Source organism: Balaenoptera borealis (assembly GCF_965194805.1).
Source record: "Balaenoptera borealis genome assembly, chromosome: 9".
Classification (NCBI taxonomy): domain Eukaryota; kingdom Metazoa; phylum Chordata; class Mammalia; order Artiodactyla; family Balaenopteridae; genus Balaenoptera; species Balaenoptera borealis.
This window is the reverse complement of record NC_138873.1, coordinates 61,310,907-61,338,191: the sequence shown is the minus strand read 5'-3', so window position 1 is coordinate 61,338,191 and position 27,285 is coordinate 61,310,907. Positions and strand designations below refer to the sequence as shown.

Genomic DNA, 27,285 nt, shown 5'->3' with positions numbered 1-27,285 from the left:
TATTTGTTTGTTTCAACATGTTCCAAAGGGCCAGCCCTTCACCACACATCCACAACAAAGCCCTTTATGTTGCTTTCTCTAGTCCTGGAGTGCAATCCTTTTCTGCAGCACCAGGTCGTGTAGTCATGTAATACCTTGATTTATAACTAGGTTGTAATCCAAATAGGAAACAGGTGGAATCACAACTGGGTATGGTGCCTTGGATATTAATGGCTTGGCTCAGAAGTGGAATTTCTAAAGCTGTATACACTCTTTTTTGCCTTAATTATGCATTCATTAAAAGCTCTTATACCCAACAGAATAAAGTAAATATTTTTTGATCTCCATAGTGTGCTCCCAGAATGTAGATTTGCACAGCAGGGTCTTGATAATCTGAATAAATTGTATTTCTCCAAGGAGTTTATCTTTCAAATAAGGTCATAAAGAAATGCAGCTCCTCCATCCTTAGATTTCTCTGTGTGTCTTTTCTGCTGTGTGTAATATAGAACATGGGAACCAGAGTACATTATAGTAATACATACTTGGTGATGGTCCAGTATAATGTCTCAATCTATTCTCCTTTTTATCTCTGGTGAAGTGTTTTTTAAGTACAAAAGAAATGAATGATGTTACACAACAGCTTTGATTTTTGCTGTTACTTGTAGAAAAACAAAGTCCATATTAGACATTCAGTGTTTTCTTCTCTTTACCCTATCAGTGAGTAAAATTTGTGGAATATGCAAAGCTATAGCTTAAGCACTGTTGGTAGTATTTTTAAAAGGGAATAATAATAATGAGACAGCTACTGTATGTTGAGCATCTACTACGTGGAAGGTACTTTACATATGTTTTTGGAAATCCTTATCACAGATCACCTTTCCGATTTTTCTAATGAGATGTTAATCACTTGCTGAGGCTATCCATATGTGTCAGCTTCAAATCATGTGCTTTCCTAAAATCTGTTGACTTTAAATGAAAGAGACCACTTTTGATGAGCGGGCCTCATCCAATCAGTTGAAGTCCTTAGGAATAAAAACTGAGACTTCCTGAAGAAGCAGGAATTGTGCCTCAAGACTGTAACACAGAAATGCTGCCTGAATTTCCAGCCAGCGAGCCTGATCTACAAATTTGTGACTCAAGACTGTACCTTCAACTCCTGCCTGAGTTACCAGCCAGCTGACCTGCTGTACACATTTGCCAGCCCACACAATCTTGTGAGCCAATTCCTTAAAATCTGTCTCTCTATCTATCTCCTGTTTTTCTGGAGAACCTTGACTGATACACTAATGAAATTATTTTAACAACTCTTTAAAAAAAAAAAAACATGTGCTTTTTCTACAACTCCAAACTAAGCATGCAGCCAGTTCCTTGTCTCCACACTTACAACCTAGTGAAAGTGACAGGGAAAATATAAAATTATAAACTCAAATAAACTTGCACAACAAGCTGAACTTATAATCTTTCTGAGTCATACAGAATAAAATGGCAGTACACCTGCTATTGAATCGTAGCCCCAAAACAGCATACAGTTGTGAAAAGTTTAGGCAATAGCTATTTCTTTTCTCTCTCTTTCTGGGCTGCCATATTTATTTCCAGAGTGGCTAACATTCTAGACATTTTTAATATTTAAAGATTAAAATATTTAATCAATTTATTTAATATTTACTATACAAATATTTTAAATATTTGAATAATTTTAGAGGAGCAGGAGAATCAATGTTTTCCTGTAAACTAAGAAGTGAAGGCAATAAAAGTTGACTTTTTAAAGGTCTGATATTCTTTCTTATCTACCCACTATCCATCAGTCAAAATTTATAAAGTGCTCTTTGTGAAGACTGAGAGGAAGATCTAAAGAAGTACAGATACAGTCTGTACCTTTATACACAACTAGGGGAAAAAGTATGTAACCACTGGCAAAGGGTGAAATAAATATTCAAGTATACATGTAGCTCCTGAAATTAGAAGTCAGAAGAAGGAACAATCCTTCCCGCTGGAGGGGTCTGTCTTTCTTAGGAAGAGGAATTCCAGTTGTCGTCCTCCTCCCCAACACTGATAATGCTTGATATACTTTTGGCAAACAGCATAGACATTTATATATTTCTGGTTATCACTAAATACAAAGAGAAGTAAGGTTCCTTTTTGGCATTCTAAGAAGGAAAGAAAAGTCAACATGTAAAATGACAGGAGACCCGAGATTCACTGTGGAAGCCAGGCCCGATGCATCTGGCACCACAAGTGGGTGTTCCCCCATGTTTACCAATTATATAAAAGCCCTGATGGGTAGTTAGCGTCAAGAGAGAATTTTCTAAGTTCAGATCAAATATTTGAGAGCACCTTTCTCAGTTAATTGTGAGCAATCTGTTCATTTTGCCCAATTGTAAAATCAGACCTATACCCAAACTGTCATTTCCTCTTTCCATTTGAAGTCATGCGGGTGCTTTTTACAAAAACAAAAAACAAAAAACGACTTTTTAAAAACATGTTGCTTTTTAAAATTCATAATCCAACAAATACTTTTAAAATTACAATCTGTGATAAAGCATTGTGATTGGCATTGTACAGGATACAAAAAACATAAGATGTGTAAAACCTTCTTACTAGTTTACTAGGAATGTTTTTACTTATTGGAAGATAACATGCATGAATAGCTTAGTGACAAGTTCGTTGGTATGTGACAGACTTGAAGTGGGAAGCATTAGGATTTACTGACAAAGGGCTTCAGATTTATTATGTCTAACTTGGTACTTGGTCTCTATAAGCAGCCAATACAATAGTTTTATTTAAATTTTGGTTAACATTGCTAAAAATCAAATCATACTGATTTGATTATAAGCAGAGTCCCTGTATCAGGCTACTTTGAATCTATTTGGGAATAGTTTTTTTTTTTTTAATTAATTAATTAATTAATTATTTTTGACTGCATTGGGTCTTCATTGCTGCGTGCGGGCTTTCTCAAGTTGCGGCGAGCAGGGGCTACTCTTTGTTGCAGTGCATGGGCTTCTCATTGCGGTGGCTTCTTTTGTTGCAGAGCACAGGCTCTAGGCGCATGGGCTTCAGTAGTTGTGGCATGCGGGCTCAGTAGTTGTGGTTCGTGGGCTCTAGAACGCAGGCTCAGCAGTTGTGGCGCACGGGCTTAGTTGCTCCGCGGCATGTGGGATCTTCCTGGACCAGGGCTCGAACCCGTGTCCCCTGCATTGGCAGGCGGATTCTTAACCACTGCGCCACCAGGGAAGTCCCAGGAATAGTTTTTAAAAAAAGATTTCTTGACTTCTGTAACAAGGGTGACTTCTCATTTAGAGGACTCCTCAGAATGTGATGTAATATCAACATTTTATAATAGAACTTCAAGTTTCATGCATGCTATTACATGAGAGGCATGGAAATCACTGTCTCTCCTGACCATCTTTATCTGTAGTAAAGTATTGACATGTGGTAATTGAGGTGACATTTTGAAGGGGGTATAAGTGAAGAGCATCAATAATTGGAAAAGAAAGGTTATAATTATAACAGTGAAACACAGCATTGTCAAAATAGTCACATCTTTTGAGTGTTATTGCCTAGAAAAAGGGGAATCCTGTTCAATTTGGTTAGCTTAGAAGGGGGAGGAGGGAATTCAGGAAATCAAAATGGCATTTACTTTTATTTTGACCTTGAGAGAGGTTTCTTATTATCTTGAGCATAAGTCATAGTTTTCCATTCTTATAGTACAGGTTGCTGATGCTTATTTTTGTTTTGTAAGTTAGTAATGTTCTCAGAATTACATGAGCCAACAAGAGAAATAGGTGTTACTAAGGCCATGTTTTGCATGGGTATCCTTAGTATTAAAGCATCTTCATCAGATTTCCTAATCTGTCAGTTTAACAAGGACTCTTAGATTTGAGGAAGAGTATTTGTGGGGCAGATTTTGGGGAGAGTCTACAGTAGATGCAGTCACAAGATGACAAATATTTTCTGTGTTCCTCATAATTCCCCTGCCAGGGCTATGATTAAACTGCAGTGCTGGATGGTCAAGGGGTTACTGACAGGCTGGGACACAACATGGGTGTGACTGAAACTAAGATAGACTATGTATTAGAAATATGCATTATTGATTCTCAGCTTGTATCCCTGTTGGCACGCATCAGCATGTCTCTAGGCTGTGGCATACATGAGCTAGGCTGTGGGTTATGTGCAGTGAACATGCAGACCTCAGCTGTAAGGCTGCACCATTTTCTCCCATTCAAGAAAGTGTATGAGAATGCAAGTGAGTCTGGGTGACATTGGCTCAGGGATAGGCTTAAATCTTCTCTAATCTTTCTTTATGATATAAAGAGAGTCTTGTATGGAGTTTCATCACTAATTATTAGTACTTGCTTAATTGGGATATTGAAAGACACTTGCTAATACAATGGCCAGTCACTCAGCTACTGATGAGAACCCCACCAGGAGACATCCATCACAAAGGTGGACTTTTTTGCCTCCCCTGGTTTGGTAAAAGGGCCACAGGGTTTACCCATGACCCCAAACTGCCCTACTTCCTCCCACTTATGTCCTCACCACCCAGTAATTTGCCTCACAAAAGTAATTACATTTGAATGTAAGCCAAAGTAAGATAGTATTTCCTTTTCTTGTGCTTTCTTTTCCCTACCATATTCAATAGTTAATCTGGGGAATAACCATTTTAATTAATTAGAGAAATAAGCCACACCAAAAGACTGAATTTGGGGAATATATAAGGTTTAAGAATTATTGCACTTGGAAAACTGATGTTTATTCCACAGCTGGTATAGTATTGGGGACACATTTTATGGTTCTTCTTCTGTTATTTGACTTGTCGTTCATACTATAAGAAACAAATAGAAGGGAAGAGAAAAGCCAAGTAGCCCTAAACCAGAGGAAAATAAATACTTTTTAAAAAGATTCCCCAAAGAACAACAATGTATGCACCATAATTCTGAATAGAAACTAGATTTAAAGTGAGAAGCAGTGTGACAGAAACGAAACCTTTTTAGAAAAATAAAAGAAAAAAATTTTCCTTTTACTCAAGAGAGTTTCTTGTTGCTGAGCTGTAACTTCACTTCAAAACCACTGCCTCTACCTGGGTACTTGGATTTCTACGTCACAGAATGTAAGAGAAGGGAGACAATCTCATAACTAGAACAAGGAGAAGATGCAAGTTTGCAAAAAATAAGTTCAGTGTGGGCATGTTGAGTTCAGTATAGCTGTGGAATATCCAAGAGAAGATGTCCTCTTATCGGCAGTTGGGAAAATGAATTCAGAGCTTAGGAGAGAGATTTGGGCTAATAGTATAGATGTGAGAGGCATTAACATGTAAGCAGTTTACAACTCAATTGCATGGTTTTTACTCTGGCTATCCTCCTTTTCCCTGATTTAATGGTGCAGCTTACTTAAGACTTTGATATCTAAAGGGACCACATTCTCTATTTTGACCTCCTTGCATCAGTGATGAATCAGGGATTATGGATGCCAAACAACAATGCTCAAATGTACTTTATTGTTCCTTGCCTGCCAAATCTACTGTCTACTTTCCATGTGCCAAGCCGTGCGGTAAGTGCTTTTGATTCATTATCTCCACAACGACCCTATGAACTGGGTGAACTCTCTGTTTCGTAAATGGGGAATAACAGAGGATCAGTGACTGACCCAGGGTCATAGCCAACAATAAGAATTTGCACTGGATTTGAACCAGGTCTACCTGATTCTATGGCCTTTGCTCTTCTCCATCAACCTGGGTTGCCTCCAAGTGCCTATGGCTGTTGACAGTTTGTCCTGCTCCTGAATACAATTGTTCTTTCTCTTTCTTTGATATATAAAAGACTTCTTTCAAAAAAGTCTAGAAATATATACAAAAACATTAATAGTGATTATCTCTGCATGGTGAAATATGAATCATTTTTGTTTTCCATACTTTGTACTTCCTGAATTTTATGAAATGGACAAATTTATTACTTTTTATAACCAGAAACATAATGGCACTACTTTCATAACAGTGATGATTTTTTTTCCATGCAGAGTATTACAGGTGAGCATTTAATGCAGTTTAACCATTGCTTCCCACCTCCTTAATCACATTAATGGGAATCCTTAAAAGCAGCATTGTTGGTGATTATTTTGCTTACATACGGTCTTAGCCAAAAGAACAAGAAGTGATGATTTTGCTTACGACTCACATAAACACATTGGCTCCAGTAGGAGGAGCGTATATTGTGGTATCAAGACCTCAATGAAGGTTTTCTTTTTTCCCTCAACTCCCCAGTTTACACAGTGTGACTACCGAGGTGCTAAGTATGCATGGCAAGGGGAACGGAAATCTTTGACATACATAAAAAGCACAGGAGATTTGGGGAAATTATGTTTTTAAGCAGAAGAGAGGAGAAATGAAAAGGTAAAGATAGGGAGCAGACTTTTTAAAAATTTATTTATTTATTTTTGGCTGTGTTGGGTCCTCATTGCTGCGTATGGGCTTTCTCTAGGTGCAGCGAGCGGGGGCTACTCTTTGCCATGGTGAGCGGGCTTCTCATTGCGGTGGTTTCTCTTGTTGCGGAGCACGAGCTCTAGGCGCATGGGCTTCCGTAGTTGTGGCTCGCAGGCTCAGTAGTTGTGGCGCACGGGCTTAGTTGCTCCGGGTCATGTGGGATCTTCCCAGATCAGGGCTCAAACCCGTGTCCCCTGCATTGGCAGGCGGATTCTTTACCACTGCACCACCAAGGAGGTCCAGGAGCAGACTTTTAACTGCTGTTTCTCTTGTACACGGGTATGTGTCAGTTCAGTTCCACTTTGCTCTTCACTTAGCCGTTGACACTTGTGCATTTAGCCTTAGTTCTCCACTAATATCAAATGCTGTGTTAGATTGGATTTGGGAGTTATATAAAATTATACCCTTAGGAAACAAAAACATTTCAGGACTGTGGAAGCAGGCATTAAATAATTACATTCAAAAGAAACACAGCAGAAAAGAAGCACACTTTTTAAAATCCTGTATTAAATTAAATTAATTCTCTGGTTGTCTGCAGTTTTGAATTGGCCTGTATTTAAGTTGCAGGCTTCTAATCGGAAGAAACCCAGTGTCTCTATACAAAGATATAAAGATGCTTAATAAAGAATATTTGATTGCCGCTACATAATCCAGCCCCAAACTCACAGCCATATACGTCTTTTTGGCAGAATGAGTGAGAAAAAAAATCACTGTTCCTCAGCTGTGCCCGTCCACCTTTTAATTTACAGAGCTTGCTTGTTTCCGCCTCTGCATGCTCATCTTTCTGTGTGGTGCCCTAGGACCTTGAACCAGGGCTTGCTCATGCACCCAGGGTACCTGAAAGGCACTGACACCGCTCCCCGACCCCCATCACGCATCTGGGGGACTGCAGAGTGACTTACTGGGACACTGAAATCGTATCCAGGGTCCTGGAGCAGTTAAACTGGCTTTATAGATGTACTGACCAGAAATAACTTATTCATCCCGAGGAGATGGTCCTAAAGTTCGTTGTGGAAGCTCCATGTGCAAGGATTACATCTTCTTTCCTCCCGTAGTAGAATTTACCAATAAGAAAAAGTAAGATTTGAAGAATAAGTTTAAACATTACTTGAAAAAATTGGTGCTGGAGGCAAAATATGCAGTATTCCTTTGATAAAATCTGCTGGATGGGAAGCCCAGATATTTTAATTGAATGGCTACGAGTGGACCCTTAGATATTTGAGTTGTAATGGATTTTAGTGGTCAACTGTGGTAAACTTCATTTTATAGATAAGTATTTATTCCTTTTCAATTGTGTTGGCCAGTAGAGCTATTAAGAGCCAGAATCTTATGGCTGATTCCTGAAGTCATCTAGCTTGACTCCTGTTAGGAATGTAATTAAAGTGTCATCTCCCACCAAAAGAAATAGAATCTAAAGTAAAACAAAACAAAACAAAACAAACAAACAAACAAACAAAAAAGAATCAGGTAGCCGTGGTGATGATGCAGCTGTTTCTCTAAGATCTGTTTTTACATTTTCTTCATTATACATTTCATTATTTAGAACAGCATTGTACAATAGAAACTTAATGGAAGCCACATATGTTAATTTTAAATTTTCTAGTAGCTGCATTAAAAAGTAAAAAGAAACAGGCGAAATTAATGATAATAATATATTTAATCCGCTATATCCAGAATAATACCATTTCAACATACAATCAATGTAAAAATTATTAATGAGACATTTTATATTCTATTTTTCTTACTCCTTGCTTTCAGTATATATTTAACACAGCACATCTCAAATCACACTAGCCACATTTCAAATGCCCAGTAGCCACATGTGGCTAGTGGTTACCATGTTGGACAGTGCCGATTTAGAACATATTCCTTTAAACCTTAAAATTTTATGGAAACAGATACATTAAAATAGAATATAAAGATTTTAGAAAGAGCTCTTAATACTGTTAGATTACTAGAAAAAGGGATAAGTATGTTGAAAATACCTAATAAATCAGTGGAGTAAAATAGCTATCTGATGGTATTCTGCATTCCTTAAGTTACTAGAAAATATTGTAATAATAATTGCAAGTTGAAAATGAGGGAAAACTAGGACACAGCCCACTCTCAATCTACTTGAAATAGGTAAGTTTTCTATCAACAAACCTGCATGCCCACTATGGTTCTTGCAGAGTTACAAGGCAAAGGTTTCACAGGTGTCCTGGCTCTCTGGGGGCATTATTTTAGAGCTCTGGCTCTGAGTTTGAGAACTTGTAGAGACAGGTAGAATCCCCCCACAATGAAGCATTGCTATAGAAACTCTTTGAAAAGATTGTCATTGATTGCCTGAATTTTTGAGGCTAACAAAATGCAAAGAACAATTATAAATCGTCCATCTCAGGTGGATTCAATATAGAATTATTCAGGACAGGAATCTGTGAGATGTCTTCATTTCCTGAGACTTTACATGTAAAAATCTTTGTTTTAGCTCATTAAGTCAGGATAGGTTGTTTTTAACTCAAATTTGTACTTAATTTGAAGTTTTAGAAGAAGAGTAGGGCTATAGTTTTTGTCATCTAGTCATAGCTCCCACTCTACCTGCCCTCATATTATCTTTAGTAGAAAAAACTTACCACCTGAGAGCTATAAAATATGGTAGACAAATTGTTTTCTTTGGTAAAATGTTTCTTAAAAGTTGCAAAGTAACATTTTAGCCAGTAAAACCAGAAACCCCTTTCAGTCCCTTTTTTAAGATGTCTTTAAGTATATTGGTTTTAAGAGGGGCAAAGTAAGGGAAAAATGTTAAATTCTAGAACAACAGTTCTCTGCCCAGAGCCGTATAATTGAGGATTTTGTTGCTGTTGTTTTTTACATTATCAATGGAGTGCAGTTCCCTTTCTCCCACTCCTGTCATGCAGACTTTAGGGAGTCAGTCTGAATTTCTTGCTTGCTCTTTCTTGGATTGATTTCTAAGAGATCTTTTTTCCATTTTTTTTGGCACCAGGAATTAAATAGCTTTAATTACTTGGATCTGTACAGACTTGCTGACCTCTTTAACCTCACTTTGTTGGAGAAGGCAGTGATCGATTTCTTAGTGAAACATCTCTCTGAGCTCCTGAAGAGTCGCCCAGAAGACATTCTAACGCTCCCTTATTGTCTGCTTCAGGAGGTCCTGAAGAGCGACCGCCTGACCTCCTTGAGTGAAGAGCAGATCTGGCAGGTAAGGGCACTCTGCATGGGTCCTCTTTCGGCGTGAAGTCGTGATTAAAAGGAATGATTAAATGTTAAAGGATTGAGGAACGACGACAACGATTTTGTCTGGTTTGGTCCACATTGGAATTGAAGTCCTAGAAGTCAGTGCTCCTTGATGGGCAAGTAACTGGAGAACACCAGCCCTTGAGGCTTGAGGCCTCAGCCCACTCAGCTTAGCTCAGGGAATCGCAGGTGAGGTTCCTCACACCCTCACCGTGGTTTCCCAGAACCTAAGGTGGTTACATCAGAAAGAGTCAAGGGTTTTTATTCCCCTGCGAAACATAGTTACTTAAACTGAATATGAGAAGGATGGATTGTAAAGTGGTATTTATGCCTATTTAAGACCAATGGAATCAGAATAAATTCTGGGCTTTCCTGTAAACAATTCAGAAACCTTTCTTTGTTGCAGCAGAGAGCAGCTGGGACCTTAAATGAGAGGAAGCTCTCCTCCCTTCACAGTGGAAAAATCTCCCTCCTTAGTTCATTCTGCATTCATTGCTATTTTCCTAAGCCCTGCTTTTTCACCTGACATAGCATTCTTTTCAGATACCCTTTGCCTAGGGGACAGGAGGATGTTTTGTGTTTTCAATTTGATTATTCAATTGAAATCCATTTCTGCTCATCCCCAGTGATTATCCTTGAACAATCCACACGGTGTCTTTGGGAAACAGTCAGAGCCCATCTTCCCCTGCTTCTTATACTGTCTGTCTTACTCTCTGAAGCAGTGGCTAAGCCATCCTGTTACTTCTAGGGTGCCATACTTCCAAGATTTCATGATCATTTGAAAAATATTTATATACAGAATACAAGGGAAAATATGAAGTCTTCTATTAGTTGATGAGGCAATGAATACCTTGTATCTTATCAAATGACATTCAGAGAATACTTTAATTCTGGACAAAATGGAGTCATAGGTAACTGTTAATTATCAGCATCTGATTCTACTGATTGCTAATTTTCCCAATGCCTTTCTTCCTTATTTCTTTCTTTATCTTACTTTAATCAGCAACTTCCCTCTTCACTGTTGCTTCCACCAGTGAGGATAATAAGACCTGCAGTGTACTGAGGGCCTTTCAGGACCCGGGCTCTTTGCAGACTTATTAACTTATCATCACAACAGGCCTGAAGGATGGTTATTATCATTCCATCTTCCAGACAAGCAAAACGAGGCTTCAGTGTCTTGCCTCAGGGTTACAGAGCAGAGCCAGCCTTCACATCCAGCTTTGTTGACACCTGCCCTCATCTCTCCAGTATTCCACACTGTCTTGAGAAGAAAATATCAGTGAAAAAATACAAGCCATAAATTATTTTCTGCTTCTTAGGTATTTCTCATCATGGTTGTTTAAGCAGAGGTCAAAAGTGTTGGTGAGGGTGAGTTTTTGGTATGAATTTTAATTACCTATGGAAAACACAAATCATCAGAATTACTCTGGTCAGCTCAAAGTGAGGAACTGCCAAATTTTTCTTTCCTTCCCAAAGGGAAAAACAAAGACTTAGAATGAATTCTGTATTTAATTATTTCTAACCTAATTGAGATGTGAGCCAAGCATCCTTGTGGCTTCTCTTCTTGTGGCACAGTTGAAGGCACTGCCCGATATCGACATGGTAATGTACAGATGTGTGAGTGTCCAAAAAATTCCATACTATTCACATAAGAGTTAACATAATTGCCTCTCTAAATGTTACTAATTTTATAACGTAGAATTTCAAAAGCTGCTTTCTGCTGCAGGCAATGTTTTCTTATACCTGGTCCTCAAGAAAGGATTAAAAGACTCACATAAATATTATCAATTTAGTCATTCAGTAGGCAATAAGAAACTGTTCTTGCTTTATCTTAGTAAATAAGTAATTCCCTCGCACTCAACCCAATAGATAAAAATCAAATCAGTCCAGTTATATTGCTTCAAGTATAGTTAAGTTCATGATTTTTGCTGAGGTTATACTAGTAATGCAATATACCATGGAAGAATCTAATATTCAGCCCAGGGTGAAGATTGGGTATGCCAGAGGATTAGTGTCAGGGTGCTTTATAGAAGTGAAACTTGATGGACAGGCTGGAGACAGATCTACAGAATCTCATTAAATTGCTGAATTGTTCATTACGGAACGTTCTCACTGTAATAAAGTGCTCATTGACTTTGACAAATCCCTATCCCATGTCTTAAAGAAGGACAGTGAAACAAGGGGTGTTGGGGAGAAAAATGGAAATTGGCACAAAGTAGGACAAGTAATAGAAAAGCGGATGGAGGGGTAGTGCTGTTTGATTATGTGCAACTGGTAACTTATGTGAGAATGCAGCAAACATACACACACACATCTATGCATGTGGCTCTTCCACTATCTAATCTACTGATAATGTAATCTGGGATATTCCCTTTATTTGGCAAAAGGCCCAATTTTTACTATTCACCAGACTTCATGCAGTTTGGCTCTAAAGATGTGTCATAAGAACCATCAAGTTATCCTCAGGGAACAAACTATTTTTTTTTTTTACTTTTTCCTGCTGTCCCTTATCCAGTCCCTTTCCTGCTAAAATGTGTTGCAGGCCGTGATAACCATTCTGTGAATTTGGAAACCTATGAAATCCCTCAAGATTGTGCTTTTTGTCTCCTCTTTTTTTCCATCTGACCTTTTAAAACTTTATCTTGTGTCCTCTCTCACAGCAGCCTTCTTCATCCCCCCGAGACATTTTTTTCCTCCCTTCCATAGCCTGAAACTACTTGGTCTATTCATTAACTTCACTTTATATTCACAGGTAATGTAGAGACTGCCCCATATACACACTTTTTTTTTTCTTTTCACATCTTTATTGGAGTATAATTGCTTTACAGTGTTGTTTCTGCTGTATAAGAAAGTGAATCAGCTGTACATATACATATATCCCCATATCCCCTCCCTCTTGCGTCTCCCTCCCACCCTCCCTATCCCACCCTTCTAGGTGGTCACAAAGCACCGAGCTGATCTCCCTGTGCTATGCGGCTGCTTCCCACTAGCTATCTATTTTACATTTGGTAGTGTATATATGTCCATGCCACTCTCTCACTTTGTCCCAGCTTACCCTTCCCCCTCCCCGTGTCCTCAAGTCCATTCTCTACGTCTGCGTCTTTATTCCTGTCCTGCCCCTAGGTTCTTCAGAACCTTTTTTTTTTTAGATTCCATATATATGTGTTAGTATACGGTATCTGTTTTTCTCTTTCTGACTTACTTCACTCTGTATGACAGACCCTAGGTCCATCCACCTCATTACAAATAACTCAATTTCATTTCTTTTTACGGCTGAGTAATATTCCATTGTATATATATGTGCCACATCTTCTTTATCCATTCATCTGTCGATGGCCACTTAGGTTGCTTCCATGTCCTGGCTATTGTAAATAGTGCTGCAGTGAACATTGTGGTACATGACTCTTTTTGAATTATGGTTTTCTCAGAGTATGTACCCAGTAGTGGGATTGCTGGGTCATATGGTAGTTCTATTTTTAGCTTTTTAAGGAACCTCCATACTGTTCTCCATAGCATATACACACTTTGGATATATAAGGACAGAGAAGTCCCCTCAAAAAATCCTTTTTTAAAAAAGTTCAGTTCGATTCAGCTCAACAGTTTGGTCTTAGGGTTCAAGGCCAGCAATTTCTCAGGTTGCAGATGAAAGACACTAAATTGGTTATTGGGCTCAAAGAAAGAGGAGACTAAAAAATGAGCAAATCAGCCGAGGAAGAAACATGGGGCATGAGGTCACTGGCATCCGTGACCTGGCAAATCTCCACTGTTTTATTTTGCTTTTGGGTTTTAGCTTTGACTTAGGATTTTGTTTCAACAGGGCCCTGTTAAATTTCTCCTGTTAGATTCAACGTATATTTTCAGACTACTGAGCCAGGGGGTCCTGCTCTAAAACTTAGAGTGAAATCATGAAACAGTTCCATACCACTCCCACATATTAGGTCTGTTTTCATTTCATAGGAAGTGCTGGCTAATCTGTTTTTTCTCAGGAAAGTACATTCTCTGCCTTTTATATCTCAGGTTCTCCTTTCTGAGAATGAGGAGGATATTACTTGCCATGAGAGTACAGTTTGTAGAAAAACCTGAATCTAATGTAAATTCTTATATTTGCTAGCATAGGGAGAAAGTGTGGCTGTCCATCCGTCAGTATTTATTGAGCACCTACTAAATGCCCCAAACCATGGAATGTAAGTCAGGGTACAGGCTAGCTAACTCCATTTCCCTCTCCAGGCCTTACCGCAATTGGGAGGGATCCTTCTGATTTTAAACCATTATCTAGCTCTCTGGATTATTACTTCATCTCTGAAGTAGCAGAAACAAGAAGGACATTTAAAAATGGATAGTTTGTGGAAGTACAAATGGGTATTTCTCACGCACCTATTATGTGCTGGGCACAGTGTTAGAAGCTAGATCCTGGGGTAAAAAGCTTTATAAAAGTGTTCAATTATTAGGTTAAAGAGATTTATCTTAACTTTATTTCTGAATGTGGAGAAGTTTTATTTACCTTTAATTATTAATCTCTTAACTGCTTCCTACTTTTAGTGAAGAGGACTTATGTTACTTTTTTAAAAAATTAATTAAAAATTAATTAATTTTTGGCTGCATTGGGTCTTTGTTGCTGTGCGTGGGCTTTCTCTAGTTGTGGTGAGCGGGGGCTACTCTTCGTTGCGGTGCGTGGGCTTCTCACTGCAGTGGCTTCTCTTGTTGCGGAGCACGGGCTCTAGGGGCGCAGGCTTCAGTGGTTGTGGCGCACGGGCTTAGCTGCTCTGCGGCATGTGGGATCTTTCGAGACAGGGGTTGAACCCGTGTCCCCTGCATTGGCAGGCAGATTCTTAACCACTGCGCCACCAGGGAAGTCCTTATCTTACTATTTTATAAGGATAGTACATATGTCAGTGATTTTCTTCCTTTATTAACCTTGGGTTGAGGGCTCCTCCTTATATTTTGAGTCTAACTTTGCCTGGACTTCAGTGGATAACAGGACCAAACAATTCAGTGGTCACATCACTGATGTCAGACAAGGTCAGACCTTAGCAGGGAGGGTCCCCTTTATCCTAGTCATGTCCCATTTTAGTTTGGCAAAGAGGGACCATGTCACCTGGTTTGTGGCTGGGAAGGTAATCATGTTTACATCTGTCTTTGATTCTGCATCCCCAGAGGCAGAGGCTGTGCCTGTAAGGTTTGTGTTGAATGCTACCGTGTTGTTCTCTTACACTCTATAAATAATAAATAAAAACAATAATGTATAGTTTTCATATTAAAATGTACTGAATGGATAATAAGACATCCTACTATTCCTACAAAAGGCTGGATTTATTCTAAGAAAATTGGTATACACAGAGAGTTTCACCTTTTAAAACTGCGTTTTTCCTGGTATTTTTGTTGGAAATTTGCTTCCATAAGTCATACTGTTAATAACACGTTCACTTTATATCTCTAGAGACGTAAGTCACATACTGTTTAGAGTAGTCAACAACCTCAGATGTGGTGATTTTCTTTTTTGACAAGCCCCTCCTGGGCTTTTATCTACTCCACAAACTACCCACCTTAGAGTTTGATTTAATCATTTTCCTCAAAAGGAGTCCCAGAAAGTGAACAAAAAGCTACTATCCCTTTATAGTTGGAAAATAGAGGACACTAGTGATGTACTCAGCTTTCGTCTTTTATCTCTTAGATGATAAACTGTCCCAAATGCACGTCTGACCAGGGAGAAGCAAGGACTTCAAACAGTACTGTGTGTCCAACAATACTATCATAATACTTCACGTTTGAATATCACATCACAGTTTCCAGAGTGCTTCTTCATCTCGCATTGCTTTGCGCTCCTTTGCTTTGTGTCACAAATGGGAAACTGAAGTAACAAAGCTAGAAATCAAATTCACGTCTTCTAATTCTTGGGTTTTTCCCACTTTGGTCCACAGCTTCTAAATTCATAATAGAAGTACAAAAATACTTGGGCGTGGTGGACGGAGAGGTGCATCAAATTAATCCCATGACTTTAAAAGAAATTAGGAAGGGTTTGGCCATTCCTGTTCTCTGGTGTAGTGCCTGCAGATTGAAGGGGTAATGGCCAGCTCTGCCTGCCTTCATGCCTGTGTCACGTTGCTAATTCTGACTCTCTGCTCCATGTGCTTAATTCAATCTTTCGTTCATTTTAAAGAGTCACCGAGTGTCTACTCCACCCAATCGCGTGCTCTCAAGCACCACTCCTGCTGCTGCGTGATGGGTTCTGGGCAGTCGGTTGCAGAAAGGTCCCATGTGGCCCTGCTTTCATGGATCTCACAGAGTCTGATGTGGAACTTTCCACTTGCTATTCTTTCCCCTCCGCTCCCAATTCCTTCCCAGTGGGGACCGACCTGTGCCAAATAAGAGTAGTGATTTCTGTGCTAATTTTGGCCGTGTTGAAATGATATGGGTGGATTGGAAAATGAAATCCTTTTGTTTGGACATTTCAACACCACCCAGTGTCCCTTTGCCTTTTCTTCAGTGCTCTTTTCATTGGTAATTCTTGTTCATTGTATGTGCCCTCGAAACAGCTTTGCAAACCTTTGTCCATCCCTGTAGTACAGTCCAAGCCTCAAAGAAATCAAACTGCGGGTGACCATTTAACCAAAAAATTCCGCTAAGTGGTGTCCTCATTCTTAATGCTAGGACCTTGGTAACGAGAAATGGAATAAAATACTGTGACCTGAGAACTCTCATTCCCTCATCCCCCCCGCCCAAATTGCAATCTTTCATCATATCTGCACCCTTCCTCAGTTTAATTTCATATATGCATGTCTCATTACTATTTTTTTTAAATTTTTTTTTGGAGAGGCACTTTCTGGGCTTCTTCATGATATCTCGTTTCATTTTTTTACTTAACCATTCCTTAAAGTAATTAAATGTGTACCACTTCTCAATTTTCTTCCTGAAACTTCTGGCATTCTCTCCCAGGTAGCTACAGTCTTTTCTACAAATGTGATGAGGATATCTCCATTTCCTTTTTGCTAAACGTTAGTGAAGAGAATAAGTAGTGGTTTGTTCACATCCCAAATAGTGCTGTGCCTGGAGGATGTTTGATCCTTGGAGGGCCCCCAGCTAGACACTGAGCGCTTCTGCTATTTCAGGGCTTGGTGCTCGAAGCTGCCAGAGTGTATATTTAGTCATTCGTCCTGATCTACATGCAGCTGATTCCTCTGGGAGGACTCATCCCCGAGGAGCTTGACTAGTGGCCCTGCTGTTGTTTGTCTGGATCGTGTGCCTTTGTGGGACACATAACCCATTTATTTCAGAGGGACTTTGCTCCAGCTGATCCTCAGCGCTAGAGCCGTGTGTTGTCAAGTAGCTGTGAGGGGCAGTGATTATCGGAAATTACAGGAGACCTGACTTGTATTTATTTATGTGCTGCTGTTCCCATGAGTTAATAGTTCTTTTTCCTTCCTTTTTTTTTTAAAAATGAGCACAGCAGAACAACAAGGTGATTTATGAGATATAACATATTTATGTTCTCTGCTTCTAATTTTCATTGTGATTCATGTTGTTTCCAGACTGATATTTTTGTTGTTGCTCCTGTGAGAAGGAAAAAGATGACTGGAAAATATTACTTATGCATTGGTAGCCAGCAGTAATATTGCTGCTACCTGGGTTATCAGGGATTTAAAAATAAAACCCAACTATATGCTAAACATGAGGTAGAGACCTCGAGGCTAGGCACAGAAGTTCATCAATAATAATAGCAGCAATGATAATTTTTACAATCCTTAGAGAGCTTTATACTTTTTAAGCATTTTTGCACACATAATCTCATTCAAGTCTCTCATCAGCCTCGTTAAGGTTGATAAGGCAAGTATCACCCAGATTTTAACAAGTGAGGAAATGGAAACTCACAGAGGATAAATGGTTGACTCCCTTCACAGTACGGTTTCAATGTGGATCTCACTGTATTCTCTTCAAATACTCCAAATCTCTAAGAAAACAGAAACTCAAAGTACCTGATACATCGTCTCAAAAGTCAGAGTGGTCATATTACTCTATAATGAGTGAGCCAGCAGTATACGTTTCCTAATAAATTACCAATTTTCACTTTCACCTGTTGTGCAGCTCTGGGAAGTTGCAAAAATGACTCTAATAAAAGTCATACAAGAAAGTGTTGCTGAGGGTCTTTCTTTATCAGAGCCTGGAAAATTGAGGCTCTGGATGGTTTGTTGAGAAGGAGTGAATGGCGAATTCTGGCAGAGGTAGGGAACCGCCTTTCATTCCTTCAGGGTATAAAGTGATAAAGTGTAAAGCAGGAAGAGAAGGCCCATAAGGGAGGATCACTTAAAAATCCGATCAAGAGATTTAAATCAGTGTGAAGAAGAACCTAGAGCGTGGTTATTTCTGCTGCAGCCCTACAGACTGCGTGGTGGGAAGTCTGCAGACTGTTGTTAGAGTGTGGATGGAACAAATGGAAATGATTAATCATGATATCTTCATTTTATACCCGAATATTGAAATTGAGAAATTTATGCAGTAGAAATTGACAGCTGGGTGATGGCCTAGATATGGGGTTTAAGAGAAAGGGAGAAAAATATTAATTCATTAGTATTGATAAATGTTAGCCTCTTTCCAATAGAAGTGAGCCTGTGCCCCATGTCCTGCATCGCCGAACTATTTCTATAGGAATCCTTATCAAGCCAGTTGAGTGCTCGCTGGCCACGGTGTTCATGCCAGTTGGCCATGTCAGACCATGGAGATCCACCTGTTCTGGGCATTCTAGAGGAGAGGATCTAAATTTAGCCGTGGAGTGACCTGGAGGCTCTAGACTTGTTTATATTCCAAAGAGATGTCTGGGGAAGCCTTGGCATTAATTGTTGAATACTGACATCCTTACACCCTGCTTCTCCCACTCCTGCCTCCAGGACTTCTGCTACAAGTGAAATCAAGGAAGAACATCTCTCAACTCAACACACCTGGAGGGGAAAGGTGGCCATTCTAAGACAGTAATCGTGGGCTGCCTTCAGAGATAAAGATAATTCTTAGACTTCTTTTGTGTCCACAATACAGAGTAATGCATTCTCTGTGGTGAGGTTCTCCTCCTTAATCTGACTACTGCTTTGTTACTTGAGATGCCACACTGGAGGGATGAAAACAAATTTCAATATTCTGGTAGACAAAACATAACCAGGAAGAAAAATTCTCTTAGGAAAAAAAAAATATTTGATGGGTTCTAAAGATAAATAGCACAGGTTTTTGCATTGTTCCCCTGTGTCTATAGGAAGTATTTAAAAATTCTTTTCTTTTATAATTAATTTATTTTTATTATTTATTTCTTTATTTTTGGCTGCGTTGGGTCTTCGTTGCTGTGTGTGGGCTTTCTCTAGTTGCGATGTGCAGGCTTCTCACTGCGGTGGCTTCTCTTGTTGCGGAGCATGGGCTCTAGGAGCGTGGGCTTCAGTAGTTGTGGCATGCGGGCTCAGTAGTTGTGACTCACGGGCTCTAGAGCACAGGCTCAGTAGTTGTGGTGCATGGGCTTAGTTGCTCTGCGGCATGTGGGATCTTCCCGGACCAGGGCTCGAAACTGTGTCCCCTGCATTGGCAGGTGAACCACTGGACCACCAGGGAAGTCCCGATAGGAAGTATTTCAAGTCAGTTCCAGTAAGTGGCACAGATATTACTTATGCTTCAAGAACAGAAGCTAAAAAGAGCCGGGCCAGCTGAATGCACTTATCTTCTTTGTGTGTGTTCTTGTTGATGAGAAATGCCCACATGCCACCTCCTCTGGCCACACAAGGAAATCAGGTAATTGAAGTAGTGATGGATGGTGCGCTGAAGTTTAAACGTTTTAGGAGGACCTGTCTTATTAACACTTTAAAACAAGTGAGCATAATATCATTAATTTGATTAATTCATTTGCTCTTAATATAGCTTTTAATTTGTAATTCTAGGTGAATTACAATGTAATTTGGCATAAATTATACTAAATTGACTCTAGGTCAGCCAATCACAATGGAAAATTACTCACAGCTGAAAGTAAAACTAGACTTCTCCAGCCAGAAAGGACGATGCTTAGTTAAGAGACAGATAGACTTTAGGCGTCCCTCTGTTCGGCTGTGAGAATGACATTGAACCTGCCGAGGGCTGTAAGTGATTTCTTATTCTGCCCACTGCTGGGACTGTATACTCTGGAGTGAAGCCCAATAGAAAGAGTAAATAATAAAGTAAACAAAGGGGTTGATTTGTCAGGTTGCCAGGTCCCCTGAAGAATCTTTCTGCTCTTTTCATGTCTTGTACGACTTAGGCCATGCAGAGGGGCTGTGTAGTGCTTTCGAATGATGAATTCCACACCTCTTGGATTCGAGAGGTTAGAACAGGTACTGACCCAGGTCGGCCTGCTTTTCATCCTCCTGTTCTGTGAACCAGCTAGGAAATCTTTTAAATCCCATGTGCTGTCAGTATCCCAAAGCCACTCCTATTTGACCAATATACAGACTACCTTCCGGGCAGAAGGAAGTTGTGCCTTAAAAGCCAGTGCCACACTGGGAGAAGAACGAAGCCCTCAGGAGATGACAGAGCCCGGTCATTGATAAAGCTTGCTGGAGGCGCCTGTGTGCACATGAGAAGTAAGGTGACTACTGAAGGATGGGGTGCTTAAGGAATTGGTGGGAGAACAAGGATGGATTTGGAAAATACTTGTGTTTTAACCATGTGCCGGATATCTTCCTTTGAGAATTGTCTCCTATAAAAACAGTCAAAATGAAAACTTTGAAATGCTACAGAAAGTCATATGACAGATTTAGTAATATCCTGCTTGAGGTATATTTACATGTAAGTAGAACTATGGGAATTTTGTGCATTCTCAATACTTTTGCTGTGAGCAATTAACCCATAAAATGAGGTCTAGCTATGAGTGGACAAATTTTGCTAAATATTGCATGGAAAATTCCAGGCTGTTTTTAATAATTCTTTTTACTTTGTTAATTATGTACCCTTATCGTATCGTTCCAACTCACAATCTAGCAAATAAAATGACCTAAGTTTTATGTAACAATTTTGAGTAGAGAGGTTAAAAACTACCCTGTCCCCTGTCTCTTACACATATACAGGTGGGGTTCACACCATACACACGCTTGCAGGTAGACACACACACATACACACACACGCACACCACAGGTTGCATGCATATTAATTTTTGCAGCTAAAAAACTTTCCTTTGTTTTGCAACACTGACCTGAATCATAATTACTCTCATTATTGGCTGGTCGATCCCAAGATTAAGGAAGAAAATAGAAGTTAGGAACTTATTTTTGCTACTCCAAGTGTATATTTCATTCATCATCAATTTTTTAAAGATATTAATGTCTGTAGTCTGGATTGTTGCTCTATGAATGCAGCTGTATATTGTCTCAATTTTCTCCAAATCCCTTTTATGCCAAATTTAGCCTGGCCTATCACAGAAATTTTTATTCCTTTTCCCCGAATATTCTTCTTGATATCAGCATAGGGTTGGGGGGTTCCAGTCTTTCCTGCCCCTGTGGTTTCCAGTATAGCTTCATGTTCTTAACTCAAAACCACCCTTATTTGATCCATACCCTCTGATGGATGAGCTCCTTTGAGGTCTTAATGGGGTGTTCTTCGAGAACAGTAAGGATTTGGGGCAGAGGAACTAGTACTGAAGTAAGCAGAGCAGAGGGGTTGAGAGAACACATTTACAGGGTATTTCTGCCCTCGGTTTTATCTTCTCATCATTTAGAATGCCAGCGGAATAAATGGGTCTGTTAATCAAACAGCACTGAGAGGTTAGGTCATTGGAAGCCTTTTTAGTCATTTTGTGCTTTTCAAGAGTGAATTGGTTAGAATTATGCTGAAGACCCACTTGAAGCCTCAGCTGATAACCCTACCTGTGTTTTATAACTCTGCACCGTCAGAACTCATAATAAGTCAAACATTCTTTCAGTGGTACTCATAAGGGAGGGGGAAAAAGCCCCACAGATTTAAGAGTAATTTCAGATTGTAAATGAAAAGGAGAGGCATGACTGTGCATTTGCACCAATCATGCCTTCCTTTCATCTGCTCTGATTAGGCCTGGTGCGGTTTCATCAGACCCCTCCATCACCGAGCTGTCACTCCAGCCGTCTGTTGATTGAAAACAATCAAGGCTCTGATGGCACAATTATTCTGACCCTTTAACTAGAGGCTGCTGTGATAATGAAAGGTTGATTATGATAGTTTGTGCCTCTTTCAGTTTGCCAAGAAGGTTAATTTGGGCATCAGACGGATGTTTAATGGGCGCTTGCTGGCTACACTGAGGTAAATGAGAACGTGCAGTCTTGGATATTGCACGGATATAGTTTGGCTGTCAATCATTGTCATTTGGAGTTTGTGCCTCACACTCTGGAAATCACATTTTATTTTTTCCTTGGGATTTAATTTATTCTGTGCCCTGAGGAAGTTCTTTCACTCGGTGACCTTCACAGCAGCTTTCTCTGCCTTTTTTTTTTTTTTTTTTTCTTTTTTCAAATGGAGCTCAAAGGCACAACACATCTAGAAGAGCATTTTTCTTTCATTTTCACTTAAAAATGGAAACTTTAAAAATCCATCCTTATCACTGCCTTCCAATAGAGCAAATGTTTCCATCCCGGTTGTGCAGTGGGGAAGTATAAACGACAGGGATACTCTGGCCAGTTTGCTAATGCCGCAGCTCCCGCAGTTGTTCTGCCCTGTTTCTTACACCAACCAGCAAAGCTAGTAAATTCAAAATGGGCGCATATATGGAACTGAAGGCTCCATTCTCCTTATGTTTCTCTCAGCAGCATGTCTCGGAATAGTTTGATGAATTCTTGTTTCCAAGGGCAACATCTGACTCCTTTTCCCTTCTTGGGAAGCATGGGGGAGGGGTTGAGCCAGGGAGACAGATATTTGTCTGCAGGAGTACGAAGGTTATTAAAAGTTGCAAATTTCAATTTGTATAATCCCAGCGCCTAATCTTGTTGCTTTTTGAAGCATAGGGTAAAAAAGATGCAGGCACCTAATAGTGCTGGTCTTTACAATGTGTAGCTCATTACAATCTTCTTTTATGCATACCTTTTAAAAAGAAAAATAAAGGAAAAGAAGAAATAAAGGAAACCTTTAATTCTGTCTCCAAGCTGTGCATAGTGGTCTCCTAGATTAGGCACCTAAGAGCCAGAATCATTGTTCTGCTTTTTCATTTGTGTTGTCTTCAGGTTTTTTTCCCCCAGTGAACATTCAGCAGCATATTTCTACCTAGCCTTGGACGTTTTTTCTCACATGTCAATTGTAAAACAATTAAGTCTATAGATGTTAAAGTGACAGCATCATAATGATTATAATTTTATTTCAAGTGTTCTATTTTCACACAATTTATTTCTTGCTTTAAAAAAAAAAGCTATTCGTTTTTGAATGGTAAAGAGAGTCATTAAGCGATAATTCAGTCTCACGTGAAGAGGCTCAAAAAATGAATTGTCATTGAATCCAGTTACTGTTTTAATGCAGCCCTTATTTAAGCAACAGTGCTGTTTAAAATATTTTAAAAGATATGCGAATAGGATTGTGCATATATATGTGTAGTCTCACCAGATTCTTCACTGCACTAGACCACAAATGATGATTTTTGTTTAGCTCTCTGGATAGCATGCATAAAATCACCCTCAGGGATGCTTAGTAAAGTTACTGATTAGTTATGTCTTGTTTTTATTCCAGCAATGGGGAGTAAAAAGTTAAATAGGGGTGAAATGTATCAGTCAATCAAGAGAGATTTTTTCGGTATTTAAAAAATAGTGTGACTTGTCACAGTGGTATCTATATTTTATTTTTAGATTCACTATGTTTGTTTACAAATTAATGAGACTTAGGAAAAGAATTTCTTCTTGAAGTATAATTCATTCTTTCAAACTGTTTTTTGTCCAAGCCTGACTGGGTTTCTGCCTTCCCCCAACCTGTTGAACCCTTTACCTGTTGTGGAAAACTGATATCCAAAAACCAAGGACTTTCCCTTATGTCCTCATAAGCTCTCCACCACATTCCCAGAACTGTGCTCTCACGCTGACTCCGTTCACTGAAACTGCATCCCCTCAGCAGTGATGTCCCCCTTCAGAGGGTCCTCAGAGTGTCTCACACCTCACCTCCCGGCCTGGGCTGGCATTTCCTCTGCTCGCAGGGCTGGCAGTCATTGGACCCAGTTTCTCTTTCCTCTTCAACCCTTCTGTCTCCGCCTTCAAGGTTCCAACACATTGTTCCTCCTAACCTTATGAAGATGTCTTGGATCTGTGATTTCTCATAATTCCCACAGATTTCCTTCTGGGTGCCTGGCCCTGGGACTGAGACACGCTCCTCCTCACCGGACAGCCTTTGGAACGGCTACTACCTTCTAGTACTCCTTCCCTCACCCATTGCAGCCCCTTCCCCGCTCACAGGTCTTCTGAGATTGTCAAGCCACTGGTTCTCCTGCACTGGGCCTGTCTGCCCACATACCCATTTTCCGTACACGACTATTATAAATTGGCTCTCTAAGCCACTTCCCCCACTCAAAAATATGTCATCGTTGTGCTAAAAAAATGTATCTTCTTTGACAGAAATATCACTTGTATATTATACTCAAAGGTGCTTCAAGGTGCGAATAGAGGATTCAGCGTTCCCCACTTATTTATAGGGTGATGAAATGAAGTTGGAGAACGCAGTGTGAAGTGTTCTTTTCAGGCATCAGTAGGCAGGGTGAAATTCACATAGTGAAGGAGGTCAGTGGTCGGCATGGCATTTATGTGTGTTCTTTGCAACTCACTAAGGGTGTAGGCCCTGGCACCGCAGCCCACCAGCTCCATCCCCTTGATAGTAGAGTCTGGCCCCTGACCGTGTTTAGTCATGGGCTTCAGGTACTGGGTTCCCCACTCCAATCACTGTACTCTGTAGCTCTAAATTAACGTTGAAAGTGACCTTTGAGGATTCTTTTCTTTTTACTTGAAGGCTGCCAACATTAACCCTGAAATGCAGCATAGGTACTTCCTGAACATCTAAATTCATCACAGTACCACTTGTTTGAGGGATTTGACTATCTCTGTATCTGTGACCTGGGGCAGCTGCTTGAGCCTGTGAGCTCCTTTTGGTCATTAAAGGTTTCATTTCAGGTGGGGAGTGTATGTGCCAGTGAACCTGTAATTGGTTCATTATTATTGAATCAGTTTATAAAGAAATATTCAAAGGCTTGATGCCCCCAGGATGCTCCAGGGCATGCTTACAAATTAAACAGCTTTTTAAAAAAACTATAAAGTTTAAAAATGTACCAGCAATATTTAAAACACCCATGAGGGAAATGGAAACATAAAAAGATGGTTTTTGCTTGTGTCTGAAAATCTGCCTACAATAGACTGAATCTTCCAAACTTGTAGGATTTTTCTTCCCCTAATTTCATACTCCCTGAGTATATTTTACAGGGATATGTTAAGACATTTGAGGTTAAGAGTAAGGCTTGAGCTTCATGGTATTAACAGAGCTTGAAAGTGAATGGCAAGTAAGACTGTATATATGTGTACCAATGAGGATCTTCTTTCTCACCAATAAGTTCCTGACAGATATTGGGCACTCAATAAGAAATTGAGGAGTGGATGAATGAAAAAACTAAAAGAAAAGATTCATGATTATATCATTTACCCCAGAGCAACAAAACAGGAAGAAAGTAATCAACTCAATCAATCGTTATTTTAGTTTTCTCAAGCCAGATAGCTTAGTTTATATATATTTTTCCTTGCCACTAAGTTAACTGAGTTGAGATTTGAAGGAACTGATGGACATGAGTTCAAATATTTTTAATGGGACACTCAAGCCAAGTAAAGAAAGTGAATATATACTGAGTGTTATGCAGAGACAAGTAGGTTTATGTCTGTGTCTCTCTTTTCATTCATTCATGTTTCTCTGACTGGGGTTTAACAAGGCCACATACCTTTAATAACTGGGTTAGAATACTGAATTCATTGGTGTGGAAATAGGCTTATCATAAGGGCTAGTTTGTAATCTGCAACAGATTATCTGCCATGCTTTTATTATCAGTTTATAGCATGTGAAGTATTTAATACTGTGTAGCAAATTCCTTATCAACTACAGAGATCTCTCAAAATTTGTGTCAATATTGCACAATATTGTGTTGTATAAGAATTGTCTGTGCTGGCTTTATCATGAATTCAGAAGGATAATTGAGTTGAGGATTAGCTCCATCTCTTGGTGGTGCATTGCCATCATATTAATTCTGTTTATTGTCTAAATGTCATAGTTTACCAAGCACTTTCACATGTTATCTCATTCAATCCTATGTAGACCCTATGATGTAAACAACATCATCTTTGTTTTACAGGTGATGAAACTGAGCCTCAGTATATTTGTGTTTTTCATAAATGCTCAAATGTGTTAAGTTACAGAAACAGGTCTTTTGACATCAAGTCTTGTCTCCTTTTCATTGTGTCATATGCACCTCTATGGGCATGTACCAATTAGCGGTAGAAAAGAGCATCAGGATTTCCCTGTCCTTTCAGTTGACTTCACCCTGATAATGCATCCTCAATGCATGCAGTAGCTGGAAAATAACGTGAAGTGGTGTGACCCAGCTAGGGTCACTTCTACGCCCTGTTGCCAGTGGGATACAGCAGGGTTTTCTTCTATTGACCAAATTGGTTTTCTCTGATTTTCCTGTGTTGTTCTGACAATATAAGCTTAATATCTCACTGACCGCATTACCTTTTATACCCAGAAGATCGTCATATATAAATATGCATCACTAATATCTTACTTAGAAGTCTCACCCATCAGTCTAGCCTCAAATGATACTCTGATGCTATCAATGATTAGATGAATGAGTATTATCTTTTGGTTCAGAGACCATTGGAGGCAATTATAGGAAGCTATTTCTAATTGTTCCTGTATTTTGCTCAAGTGTGAGGAGACCAGGAATAGGTTCCATTTTCCCTGCAGCATCTTTGGCATAGGTGACGTTGATTGTTTTTCTTGTCCTGTCGGACATTCTTCCTATATAAAAAGCTTTGTATATTCCAGATATGGGGGTGGTGTATTTAAAGACTGTCTTGAGGTAAAATTTCATGTGAATAGTTTACTAAATATTTTCATTTCTAAATAAAATCACGTTCTGGGATTTTAAATAAATAGTACCTTGAAGCAGTCACTTACAAACTTGAAATGCGTGTTCTTTGGCTGAGATTATTTTATTTTTATGTGAACCTGTGTACACATGCACTTTCACATGCCACACACTTGTATATTTCTGTTGAGTTCAGAATTACAGACAAAAAAACCATCACTTTGTTTTTCTGAAAAGAGATTTATAAAAGCTATTTGTGCTATAGAAATCTGTGACTTGGATACTAGACACAGTGATTAATTTTTATTGTCTCTCCCACCTGTAGGAATGTTGGAGGATTCTACTTTATGGTTTTTTTTTTTTAAGTTTTCAAACTTTTAATTTAAAAATTTTATTATTATTTTTTTAGGTATAGTTGATTTACAATGTTGTGTTAGTTTCAGGTGTACAGCAAAGTGATTCAGTTATACATACATACATATATATGTATATATTCTTTTTCAGATTCTTTTTCCTTACACGTTATTACAAAATATTGAGT

General features: G+C 39.3%; 1 protein-coding gene across 15 annotated transcripts in view; it reads left to right on the top strand.

Moving 5' to 3' along the window:
- The window catches only part of KLHL32 (kelch like family member 32), a 230,974-nt gene that overhangs the window by 143,565 nt on the left and 60,124 nt on the right, over positions 1–27,285 (top strand). For 5 of the 15 annotated variants that reach the window (XR_014248432.1, XM_082405237.1, XM_082405243.1 and 2 more), the window contains one exon: positions 9,438–9,653. The exons of 5 other annotated variants lie outside the window; for them this stretch is intronic. Coding sequence is in view for 6 of the 10 variants with exons in the window: in XM_082405237.1 (XP_082261363.1) it covers positions 9,438–9,653 (216 nt within the window). In the remaining 4 variants the exon portion in view is untranslated. Of the gene's footprint in view, positions 1–9,437; positions 9,654–13,941; positions 20,274–27,285 lie in introns of those variants that run through there. 5 more of the 15 variants (XM_082405244.1, XM_082405238.1, XM_082405242.1 and 2 more) reach the window with 5 other exon arrangements.